This window comes from Nymphalis io, chromosome 16 (genome assembly GCF_905147045.1).
Source record: "Nymphalis io chromosome 16, ilAglIoxx1.1, whole genome shotgun sequence".
Taxonomy (NCBI): Eukaryota; Metazoa; Arthropoda; class Insecta; order Lepidoptera; family Nymphalidae; genus Nymphalis; species Nymphalis io.
In genome coordinates this window covers 6,479,637-6,493,407 of record NC_065903.1, presented here as the reverse complement: position 1 = coordinate 6,493,407, position 13,771 = coordinate 6,479,637, and the positions used below count along the sequence as shown (strand labels likewise).

The following is a 13,771-nucleotide window of genomic DNA, read 5'->3' as shown; positions in this document are numbered from 1 at the left end:
TGAAATCGGTCTAGAGAACTATTATTATGATCAAAGATGTAGATGAGAAGTATAGGTCTCTTTAATCGATTTCAACAGTACAGTAACCAGTAACAGCCTGTGAATGTCCCACTGCTAGACTAACGGCTCATCTCTCTTTTTAAGGGGAAGGTTTGGAACTTATTCCACCACACTGCTCCATTGCGGATTGGTGGAATACACACGTGGCAGAATTTCAGTGAAATTCGACACATGCAGGTTTCCTCACGATGTTTTCCTTCACAGTCAAGCACGAGATGAATATAATATAATAACAAATTTAGCACATGAAAATTCAGTGGTGCTTGCCTGAGTTTGAACCCACGATCATCGGTAAAGATTCACGCGTTCTTACCAATAGGACAACTCGACTTTTCCATCGATTTCAAAATATAATTTAATAAAACCTATAATTTGATCCGTTTGAAGTCGGTACCGGTAGCTAAATTTCTAAATATTAACCTATAGTATTTTTACTTTACGTATATTATAAAATAGCTAATATAAACTATTTTTGTACAAAACCATATTTTTATTGAAATAAAAATAACAAGAAATCGCTAAACAATATTGCGTGATATATAGTCATTTACAGAAAAAATCTGTATATAATGTATAATACTAATGTATTTAGAAGATACAGTAAAACTTAAAATATTTTTAATACTTGAATCAATTATAAATATTTCAAGCTGGTCATTATTGTAATTTTTTGTTTGCATATAAACAAGTCATTTGTCAAGTGTATATATTGACTTGAAGTTGAAATAAGTAACTGGATTTGAAATTATTTTATCAATATTCTTTTAAATAATAAAATTATTTCATACAAGATCAAAAGTTCTATATTGTATAATTACTGTCATATTCACCTCACTTAACCTTAGATAATATGTTTTTTATCTGAATACTAAAAATTACTAAGAAAAGTACTAAAAATTCAAAACTCATTGCATTAGGCATTGCACCCACTGGCATCGGTAATTGTATTCACTTATGAAAAAATGCCCTTTCAAGTGAACTTTAGTATCATGTTATCAAAAGTTGTCCTCTCACGGTCGACACTTTATTCCGGCGACGCCCCTAAAGTTATTCGTATGATGCTAGTATAAAAGAGTCTTGTAATTTTAGAACAACATCAGTGTTTCTGAATTCAGAAAGCAACACAGACCACTTACAAAAATGTTCAAGCTGGTGGTGTTGTCTTGCGTCCTGGCAGCGGTGTCTGCAGGAAACTTCTATGGGGGATACCTATCACCTTTCGCACCTCTGGCCTTCTCAACGCCGTTGTTGCAGCCTTACAACTACCGCGGACCCTACTCTCTTGCTCCTGGCCAGCCTGCCAACATTTTGGCTTCTGACGGTAGACCCCTAGACACTTTGGATGTCAACTTGGACCGCTCTGCTCATTTTACCGCTAAGGCTCTAGACAACGGACTCCATATTTTGAAGAAACGCTCTGCTGCTTTCATCGCTCCATATGCCGCTCCTATCGTAGCTCCTTTGGCTTACTCAACACCTCTTCTCCAACCTTACAACTATCGTGGACCTTTGTCACTAGCACCAGGTCAGCCCGCTAACATCCTGGCTTCTGATGGCAGGCCTCTTGACACCTTGGACGTCAACTTGGACCGTGCTGCCCATTACACAGCGAAGGCTCTCAGCGGTAATGTACATCTCTTAAAGAAACGTTCGGCTGCTTTCATTGCCCCCATCAATACAGTCACCTTAGGAAGGACGCCACTGATCGCTTCCACCTATACCTATGCGGCGCCCATCGCCACAAACATCAGATCAATCACTTATGCCGCAACCCCTTTCGCTCACATCCTGTAAAATGTACCATGTCATAAATTGTTCATATAAAGCAAATAAAACAGATGTTAAACGTTCCATATAAAAGTTTTATTGATTTTATTATTATTGGAAAGTAAACTAAGGTGTAGAGACTTATGCTTACATAAATAATAATTTATTTATGTAAATAATTAATTATTATTATTCATATATGAATACATTATTGTTTGTTTAATAACGTTAAATTTATAAAAATGCGATTATTGCAAATGCATATAATAAACCTGAATTATCGCACATCGAGTACACTACATTACACATTAGTATCCATTACTAAAAATTGCCGTCCGTATGTAGGAACCCATTTATAAAAAACCGGAAGTCTAATAAGATTCACTGGTAGAAGGGTTTTGTGCAAGCTCATCTGGGTAGGTACCACCCACTCATCAGATATTCTACCGCAAAACAGCAGTACTTAGTATTTTTCTGTTCCAGTTTGAAGGGTGAGTGAGCCGGTGTAATTACAGGCACAAGGGACATAACATCTTGGTTCTCAAAGTTGGTGGCGCATTGGCGATGTAAGCGATGTTTATCATTTCTTACAATGCCAATGTCTATGGGCGATGGTTACCACTTACCATCAGGTGGCCCATATTCTCGTTCGCCTACCTATAATATAAAAAAAAAGATAGCTATAATAAAAATAAGGAATATAACACTAAATTTTCCAGTCTTGATTTATTTACGGAATCAATCGCAAACTTTATGAAGTTTTTGTCAAAGTTAATAAATCCAATTTTTTAATTTAAATCTCCACTTCTCTCATGTTTTTGTTGTATTAGTTTGGTCTGCTCTTATTATGTTTTAGTTATAAGTGGAAGACATGAGTTCTAACGCAACGTTTAAATTTTTAGCATGTTTTATTCAAAACATTTTAAAAATGGTAACAAAAATGTGCATTATATAATGGAATACAAAAAAAAACTTAAAAACTTTAAAATATTCTTTAATATAGAACCGGCATTGATAAAAAAATCGGGGAAGGACACGAGCATGCGAATACATTTTGAGACATGCATATATAATTATACATAAAGCTGCAGAAGAAGCGGCATTGCCACTACGATATATAAATACTTGCACTATTTATATACGTTTTTTTATACCCAAAGGCGAAACGTGATACTACTGTGTCCATTAACTGGAATAAATACGTCCTTGATCATGCTCGATCGGTCAGCCTACTGCTATAAACTGTTGGTGGAGAAAAGTGTCACAGGTCTGTTCAAAACATCGTTCATCAGTCACGGATTTATTAAGCGACAGCGTTTTTCGCATATCGATTACGTAAAAAACATATTTCAACGGCTTTTAAATCGTTCATCAGTCACGGATTTATTAAGCGACAGCGTTTTTCGCATATCGATTACGTAAAAAACATATTTAAAAATATTATGAAAGATATTTTGCAAAAATAAGCCAAAGGTTTCTTTGCTGTTGTATATATATGTCGCGGATTCAAATGGATGGCTATTTTAATGGCGGCCATTGTCGTCCAATATGTTGATTATATGTTGATTTTATTAAATCAGTCAGTGCGAGTATGAGTAATTGAACGATAGAACCCAAAACAATGATTTCTAGAATTTTGTCCGTTTATCTGTTTGTCTGTGCATTTGTGCACGATAATCCTAGATACGGCTTAACGGATTTGAGTGCGATTTCTTACAATGTATTGTGCCTAACTACACTTTGTTTCATTTCAATTTATTTATAAATAATAAAGCTTTGTCAATTTAAAGTCACGTCGAACATCTTCGACGATATTCGAATTCGATTCATCTATATTATCACTCCACCTAGCTGGTGGGCGTCCCACGCTACGTTTGCCAAGGCACGGTCTCCACTCCAGAACACGTCTACTCCAAGTGTTGTCGGTTCTACGACATATGTGTCCAGCCCACTGCCACTTCAGCTTCTACTATATTCTACTACTTTATCACTACAATGCCAATACCAATCCAATCAACCAAGGTTAATTGATAGGGTTTTGCACGGGTCGTGTTTAAACAATTACAAATGCGAGACAAACACTCAATATCACCATTGGCTTTAAATTTTAGCGCGATCTACCTTCTCGCATAAAATTTTTATGCTATCTCACTGTAGTATTGATAGATCGTATCGCATCAATGATACCGGTCGCACCGGAACCGTGTTTCGTGGCAGCACTCACGGAACGCCCTGGCGAAGACAACACCGCAGAGTCCCGATGCTCCACCACAGTCACAATCACTATCCACTGTCTTGACAGCGTCCCTCGTGGAGGTAAACGGTTTATTCCTCCAACGACGTTAACAGATTTCTGGAACGTGAGTCACGCGAGTATTCATTTCTTTTACCTTTTCTACGCTTATGGCTGTATTAGGCATGTTTCTAAGCAATTATTGCGCTAGATCAGAGTTAATTAATAATCCAAAAGCAGGGTAGCTAAATAAATAAATTATCGCAATATAGGTACAAGCTAACTTGTGAAGTTACTAAGAAACTTATAAAATACGACACACAGTAAGACACAGTATCTATCACTTTTAAACAAATTGTAACGTACTCACCAGATCTATTTCATCTTATAATACGTTACCATACATTATCTGCATTCGCTAAATTTTAATATTTTCGTAGGGTAGTAAAATAAATCGTAACTTATTTTTCTTCGAGTGCCACTCCGACTAGTAAAGATTGGCAGTCAGCTTTGAATACTCTATATTGTTCGTAAACAATCGTAATAAAAAAATCGTAACTGCTTTGATTTAATTGGCATATCCTGCACGGCTGTACGGCTGTAATTCAGGAAGCTAAGCGTATCAGAACACATGAGATTCATATCCCACTTCTTATGTCGCGGATTCAAATGGAATACCATTTTAATGGCCACCATTGTCATCCAATATGTTGATTTTATTAAAGCAGTCAATGCGCACGTCCGACGCTTGCACTGTCCGTGTCCGTCTGTCGTGAGCAAGAGACCAAGAGACTAAGGGGATCGCTAGACAAACGATCACACGCGATAGTGACATACTCCTTTATATTTTATATTTCCATCAGTCGGCTACATAATAAAATACGACGGGTGCCGTCTCATAATTTTCACACTTGACGTCTGACAACCGACCAACCTACATGACGTACATCACGTTGTGTGGTGTTGCTATTCTAAAATATATATATTTGCCACAAGTCTTACGTGTTATTGGAACTGGCCAAGTCCCGTGATGAATTTTTCTCTGATCAAAAAGCGGGCTCATAGATCCTACAGTCGGAGTGGTTCCATGCCAAATGTAGTTTATTTGAAATTTTATAAAATAAATTAGTTTCCAAATGCACTTTGCAATAAATATACTTTGTTTTTAGATGTAAACGCCCATGCTGTCCCAATGCTCTGGTAATTTTTTTAAAAGCCGTTGAAATATGAAATATATATAGATATGTACTACCGTTCATTTCCCAGTAGATATTTTGAACATCTAAAAAACTATGATACAGGATTTATTTGTATCTGTTATAATTTTTGCAGCGCTCGTTTCAGAAACTCCAATTTACGCTCTGACTACATCATATGGCAAAATATGCAACGTTATTATTATTATATGCAAAGTAATAATAATAACGTTGTTTATTATTAACATACAAATTGTACATCTTCCTTGTAATTTTTAGTGCTTATACTATTATAAATTAAAATAATATAACACTTGCATATCAATCGGAATAGAACAAGTAGTTCGCATGAAACATACCTCTTTATAATATTAGTTTAATTGATAAGTAGTTATAGATAGAATATAAAAAAATATCATTCTAATTATTATGTATCTAATCTGATACTTATTGCATATTATTATGATCTACATTTTTTTTCTTAAATATCCAAATTTCCACTAAGTTGGTTTGACTTTGGTATATATTTTCTATTATATTGATTTATGGGAGTTTTAATGTTTTTAGTAACAGCCCGTAAATATCCCACTACTGGGCTAAGGGCTCCTCTCTTTTTTAAGGATAAGATGAGGAGTTTTCCACCACACTACTCCAATGCGGGTTGGAAAACAAGTGGCAGATTTTCATTCGCCTTGGGCAGATTTCCTTTACCGTGGATCATGAGATGAATTAAAAACACAAATTAAGTACATTAAAAGCCCGGGTTTGAACTTGGAACTGTTGGTTGAGGTTCTCGGTTTTTAATCACTGGGCCAGCTCTGGCCTTCTCTTGATCTCCGTGCAGGTCTTTATTTTCAGAAACAACCTAAATTTAAGGCTTAATTATAGGATATATTTATAAAGGATTACTATACCAAATTTAATTGATTAAAATCTTATTCAATTGTTTTAACTGCATATGTCTTCTTATATAATGTTTTTTGCAATATTAACGACATGATCAACATTTTAACCATTGTATCTCTCAATTGATTATACTCCTATTACAATAGACGTTCCTGTGATATCTTCAGCCTGATAGCTAACCACTCGGTCAAAAAGACAGTAAGTAACAGGCTTATAAACAGTATTATAATACAGTAGTTACGATTCGGAATGCTTTGTCGAAGATATTAAAAATTAGTAAAAGTCAATTTTTGTTTACGACTATTTGAATAAAGTAAGAAGAAAACACAAATATGTGAATAACTCTCTTTTATTATCATGTCTTTAAAGATTATAGCCTAATATTTTGTACTTTTCACCAATGGTGTCCCAAAGGAGCGCCGTGTCCCAAGCCCCAAGGAGCAACATGTGCAGCGGCAGCCAAGGCAACAGGAGCAGGTGCGATTATGCGAGCAGCAGGAACGTCGATGCGGGCAGAGTGTGACCAGGCGGCGGCTGGAGCAGCAACCGCCCAAGGAGCTGCGGCCCATGGAGCGACGACTGATCTCTTTTTCAGCAGATGAGCACCACCGTGATCGAGTGCCTTAGCAGTGTAATGAATGGCACGGTCAACGTTAACGCTAAGAGTATCCAGTGGTCTGCCATCGTGAGCCAAGATATTAGCGGGCTGTCCAGGAGCAAGTGAAAGTGGGCCCCTGTAGTTGTACGCGCCGACTGGAGCAAGCGGAGCCGCAGCAATAGGAGCAACGATAGGAGCAGCAATAGCTGCACCCCAGGGGGCAGCTAAATGACCGCCCCATGGAGCAGCTAAGTGCCCACCCCATAAAGGTGCAATGCCACTAGGTGTAGCTGCCACGGAAGCGAGGACAAAAGACAACACCACCAGCTTCAACATTGTGGTCTGTGTTGTTATGAGTTCAAAAACTAACTGATGATTATTCCCTTTTAGGTTTAGCTTTTATACTAGTTGAACTTGGAGGCGTTAGTCCAAATACCTTTGTGACGTCACATAATATGCAACAGGGCGTTGGCCGGTGATCATACTCGGAAAGAAAATCACTGCAAGGGTAGCGCAGGCGCAACTATTTTAGTAAATGAATTCCACATAATAAACCTTACAGAGTAATAAACTAGTATCAAAGCTGTTCTAACAATATAATAATACTTCCGAGTTTACCTTGGACTGCATAAGGTCCGTTCACTTTACTGATAATATTTTCAAATATGTTGTTTATCCTAAATTTGTTAAAAATTCCATCACTGAATTAGATACAAGTAAATAATACCAGCTATAAAATTGTAACATTCAAAGTGAAGAATACAAGTAATCATATTTACATTCACAAGTTTTTTAAACTAAAATTGAATTCATGTAATTAAAATAATAACATTTATTTAGGTTTTAAAGCTTATTCCGCCACGCGAGTCCAGTGTGGGCTAGTTAAACACGAGGCGGATTTTTATCCTTTATCATCGAGCAGAAATTAAATTACAACACAAATTAAACATACAAGACATATTTTTATACGAAACTATCTGCCTGACCCGACGTGGATGCTTATGTTATAAAAGCTTAACCGGTGCGTTGAAACGGTACGGTCAGAATCTATATGAAAAAATAACCTGTGTATTATTGTATCGTTTTTACAAATATTGACTTTGCTAGTAATTTAGGCCAGAAAGAAACCAGCAAGTAAGAAGTGGTATCTAATTACTAAGATCTATTTCGTATACATTCAAAATAAAGATAAATATAATTATGTATAATAAGTTAAGTATTATTATTAAGTACGTAATATTATAAGTGCGAAAGTGAGTTTGTCTGTTACGGTTTTACTACTTAACTACTCAATCGATCATCATAAAATTTTACATACACGTTGTCAGGGGTTCAGAAAAAGGTGGGTAACTCCTGAACACCTCCCAACCCCCCTAAGACGCGGTCGAAGCTGCCATCGGAAACTAGCTTATAAGATTAAGCGAATTATGTATTGTTATAAAGTTAGTCCACTCCTCGTTAGTCAGTCCATTGCCTCACTCGTGTACCGGCTGGCTACACGTAACGACAGTAAGGAAATAGAGAGTACACCTGTATTTACGTATACACTTGTACTCTATAATTTTTCATGCGCATTTGGCTAGTTGTTGCTTAAATTGGCTGTCAGGGCCGAAATCGGCCATGTTCATGACATTGTCACGTTGTAACGTGATGAATGATGTATCATTAGGCTAATTGCTAATGTCATCAATGCTATGATTTTTAGATATTGTTTTATTCGTTACCATATAATTGTTTATGAATTAAGTAAGATAAAAAAGGTAGAATAATAAGCAACGTTACAGTTACAATTTATTGCTTTAAAAACTTTAGCAATTGCGATTCAACAAATTAAGCGAGCACAGAGAATATAGCACCAAAGATTGTTACATTTTCGAAAAATTAATAAAGTTGTCATAAACAAGAGCTATTAGTTTTGTAAGGGAATAATTTAAATGAAATTTAAAATCTTTGCAAAATGTTTAGTTATTATATTTCTAAGTTAATTTTAAAATTATACGTAGCCTTTTTAAACGTTGATTTATTTATTTTTGATGATGATAATACCTTTTTTTATATAATTATATATAAGATATTTATCGCTAGTACGGGCAAGTTGTTTTTTTTTATATACTATCGGTAGGCGGACGAGCATATGGGCCACCTGATGGTAAGTGGTCACCAACGCCCATAGACATTGGCATTGTAAGAAATGTTAACCATCGCTTACATCGCCAATGCGCCACCAACCTTGAGAACCAAGATGTTATGTTCCTTGTGCCTGTAATTACACCTCACTCACCCTTCAAACCGGAACACAACAATACCAAGTATTGCTGTTTTGCGGTAGAATATCTGATGAGGGGGTGGTACTTACCCAGACGAGCTTCCACAAAGCCCTAACATGATAATAATTAACTATGTCTATTTCTGTACCTTTGACAACGTGTATGTAAAATTTCATAATGATCGGTTCAGTGGTTAAGATTTGAAACCGTAACTAAAAGACAAACAAACAAAGAGTACGAGTGCCCCTCAAGAAGTAGCTGAAAGTAACGTTTATTTCCTTAGCGTTATTAACAAACAAAAATGTATTATTTTACTGAAAAACGGTTTATTTATAGTAAAACTTACAGACACATGAATACATACATACGTACATATAAATACACACATATGTGATATACAAATATATTATACTCAATGGTAAAAAAAAAGTTTTTTTTGCCTTTGGTAAAAAAGATACATGTATAATTTTGTGTAAGTTGTAATACCACAGACGTATAAGGGACACATTTAAAATTAGCTAGTGGTTTAGGTATTGCCCTTATATTACAAGATACTTAGTAATAGGGATGTCTAAGTATCCGATAATACAACATACATATACAAAATTACCTATGTACTTAAATGAGTCTTGTCCTAATAAAGTCCTGTATTACTATGGATAAAACATATGAAAGAATTTTTAATAGATTTTTTATATATATTGCTGATTATTGTAAAATTTATAAAAATATTTATGTTAAATATTTTTCACATGCGTAAATGGCTACTTCGAGGCAGCGTTCAACAGATTAATTATTATGTATAATACAGTCTATCTAAAGTTTGGAAGATAACAAAGACACACAATAACGTTTTGGTAGTAGTGTTTTTTTGTTGTGTAGTGTTTTTTTTTATAAAATGTGATTTATTTATATACGTATTCAAAAAGTCAGTATTTTTTTCTGAGATTAGACTTTTTAGAAATATATCAAATAAATTAATTTTAATATAATTATTTTATTACAGAAAAAAACTGCTCTTCAAATTGCGATTGGTGTCACTCGTTGAGTTAGAGAGCGATCTTGTATTTAAATTAAGTTCTTTTTAAGAATTTACAAAATATGCGAAAAATGTAAACCATTTATAAGTTCAATTAAAATATTACAAGAACATACCTATGCAATTCAAATTTAATTTAAAGTCTTTCACATTACAGGAAGTAACATAATATTATTAATACTTAAGTAAAATTATATTTTAACGCTGTGCTAATGTTATAAAGAAAGAGCTCGAATTTTATTTATTTGTGTATATGCGGGAAGTAAACATCTGAAACACGTCACATATTCGAAAAACTCATTAATTATTTGAAAGGGACATTGTTCCAGATGAACATAAGATACATATTTTGTATGTATGTATGTATATATATAATTAGTGAAAGATAATTCTTATCCATCAACTAAGTCATAAAAAATCGTACATCTTGTATGCTTCCAAAGCGTTGCGTGAATCGTTAAAGTTTCACGATTATTAATTTGTTTTGAAAAAAGACCGTGATGTACCTCTATTTTATAGATAGCTCATTGCAACTATTTTTATTGTTAAAAAAGGAAGTAAAATAACGAAGTTTAGTTTAGGTTCACTTACGCAAATTAAATTTTTTATCAACGTAAATAGCATATTAATTTTAAGCGCTTCATGTAGATAAATATTGCCTAACAAACACTTTACGATTGGAACCATTGTACGATGCCTTAGCCCTTAGCACTGTATTGGCGAATAGATCTATTGGCGAATATTTATATATCATTGTTTAAAAATAGGACGGGATAAAATTCTTATTTTAACCGTACGAAGTCATGTTGGGCAGTCTAAAATCTGAATAAAAAAATCTTGCAATTCTACCTGAAGATAATATACATTTTGACTTAACTGTTCTGTTTAGTTAAATATTTAGTTCAATAGTATACTCATCACTAGTATATATATATATATATAATATCCACATAACTAGTAAAACATACAAAGGGCCAGGAATGGAAACAAATTATAATAGTAACTCTCTTTAATAGGTCATTTTTTAGGAGATTCAGGGATAATTCAATTTTCACCAAACATGTCCCCAGTGTGCACCGTGTCCCCATCCTAAGGCAGCAATGGGTGCAGCAGCAACGGGTGCAATAACGCGAGCAGCAGCGACACCGTGCCAGCCCACAGGTGCAGCTACCAAAGGAGCACCGACGATTGATCTTTTCTTCAATAGATGAGCACCAACGTGATCAAGAGCTTTCGCGGTCAAATGAGCGGCACGGTCTACGTTAACACTCAGGGTATCGAGTGGCCTTCCGTCGGCAGCCAGGATGTTAGCAGGCTGTCCAGGGGCGAGTGACAGTGGGCCTCTGTAGTTGTACGCGCCGATTGGAGCACCCAGAGCTAGAGGAGCGGCGACTGCAGCACCCCATGGAGCAGCGAGTGCAGCGCCCCAGGGAGCTGCTAAGTGTCCTCCCCATAGAGGAGCGATGGCGCTGGGCTCAGCTACGGCCAAAGCCAGTACAACAGACAACACCACCAGTTTAAACATTTTGGTCTGTGTTGATATCAGTTCAAAAGCTAACTGTAACATATTCCTCACTAAGTTAGGCTTTTATACTAGTTGAACTTGTAGAAGTTACTCCAGATACCTTTGTGACGTTAGGCATTATGCAATAGTCGATTACTTATTCATCATACTCGGAAAGATAATCGTTCCAAGGGTAGCGCAAGCGCCACCTTTGACAATCAATCACTACGATAATAAGAAACCTTACAGCGCTTGAAATTAGTCCTTATAATGTCAACAAACAATATTATTTTCCGCATCATAAAGATCCATTCACTTTACTAACATACAAGTAAAGCTTCAAATTCTTTATTGTTTATAAATAATATACAACAATTTCCATAGAATATTATGTTAACACTTATTTCATTTACTAGTATAACTTGCGAACTTGTTTGTTTGTAACATTGAATATAAAAAACAAAATTGACTTTATATTTACTCGACAAAATAATATTATCTGTAATAAACATCTTTTTTACTAATAAGTCATTCACAGAACAAATTTTCATTTCGTTTATTATTTTCACATTAATACGATAATACAAATATGAAAAAATAGTTTCTAAAAAAATGCGTTTTATGATTAAAACGTAACTAAAAATCATCAAACATTTATTACGGTACGGTAAGGTAAGTCTTATATATATATAAAAATAAATCAATTTTATCCTTATTACCTGGTTTTAAAAATTTATTAATTTAAGAAACAAGGCAAGTTCCAATTTGTACGGATTCACAAGATGTTCTATTTATCATTTTAACTAAAGAAACGAAATACCTGTATTTAATTAGGTAACAAAATATGGATGAGTATAACCTCAATAAAAACAATTTTTATTTATAAAAATTAGACGGAATACATTTTCTCAAAGACTAATAAAAAATATTATGTTGGGAGTCGGTAGGATATACTTATATATGAATTACCGTCTGGCTTAGAGCCAGACGGTAATATAAATAGACGGCATTATAAATATAATGTAAATAATTTAAAAAAATATTTGCTATCAATATAATATATAAATATACTTAACTTTAACCCTGTAGAACCAATAAACTCTACAACCCTTGGACATGGTAGTATATAAATGAAGAGTTAGTCAATATTTCGAAAGAATAGTTTTTCGAAAATTTCGAGAAATTCGTTGACAAATAATCCAACTAAAATACACAAAGACGCTAATATGTCAAAAATATACTTGATACATTTATTTAGGTAATTCAGCTATCAATTTAAAACAGTATGTGTAGACACGACACTATTACAATGGTATTTTATTATGTATGAAGTAATAATAATAATATCCTCCAGACCGATTTCGGCCACGGCGGCCAATCTTTTCTTAGAGTCTAGCCAACTACGCTGTATGAAGTATAGTAATTATATACAGTACAGTACAGTAACAGCCTCTGAATTTCCCACTGCTGGGTTAAGGCCTCCTCTCCATTTTTGAGGAGAAGGTTTGGAGCTTATTCCACCACGCTGCTCCGATGCGTGTTGGTGGAATACACGTGTAGAATATTTTCAGTGAAATTCGATACATGCAGGTTGCCTCACGATGTTTTCCGTCACCGTCAAGCACGAAATTAATTATTATAACAAATTTAGCATATGAAAATTTAGTGGTGCTTGCATTCTCTTCTCGACATTATATTATTATTATATTATTATGTATCAAATACACATAGTATATAGGTGCGAGATACGAAATACAGAGACAAAACACAAATATTATTCAGATTAGTCTGTTAGTAGATTGTTGAGAAATATTATACTGGATAGGCTAGAAAGGCTATATAACATAAGTCTACAGCCCGAAGGTGGAACAGTACTGTTTAAGGAGTAGCGAGCTAACTTAATATTTTATACAAAAATCAATGTCTTTTTACGAATGTGTTATGACTGTTAAATATATATATATAACTTTTAATTAAAAAAAAAACGTTTTATTCTGATATATAGAATTCATAAATAGAATATAATTTACTTGCATGCTAAAAATATTTTCAACTTTAACACATAAAGCTAAAAATATAAATAGCTATCACAGCAATTAGGTCGGCCGACGAACTCGATAACCGCAGACTCAATTTCGACTTGTATTATATTACAAGAAAATTTAAAATGATATAAATAAGTTTTTTTATTCTGTTCTTCT

At 34.5% G+C, this 13,771-nt stretch overlaps 2 protein-coding genes across 2 annotated transcripts; one reads left to right on the top strand and one right to left on the bottom strand.

The window, feature by feature from the left end:
• The first annotated feature begins 1,200 nt into the window (after positions 1-1,200).
• LOC126774576 (uncharacterized) lies at positions 1,201-1,935 on the top strand. The gene has a single exon (XM_050496150.1). The coding sequence runs from the start codon at positions 1,201-1,203 to the stop codon at positions 1,852-1,854; it is 654 nt and encodes a 217-aa protein (XP_050352107.1). The 3' UTR covers positions 1,855-1,935.
• A 4,560-nt stretch (positions 1,936-6,495) lies between these two features.
• Positions 6,496-11,648, bottom strand: LOC126774601 (uncharacterized). Its single transcript, XM_050496175.1, has 2 exons — positions 11,249-11,648; positions 6,496-6,966 (listed from the first exon to the last, which is right to left on the bottom strand). The coding sequence occupies exons 1-2, from the start codon at positions 11,631-11,633 to the stop codon at positions 6,557-6,559; spliced, it is 795 nt and encodes a 264-aa protein (XP_050352132.1). The 5' UTR covers positions 11,634-11,648; the 3' UTR covers positions 6,496-6,556.
• Between the last annotated feature and the right edge of the window lie 2,123 nt (positions 11,649-13,771).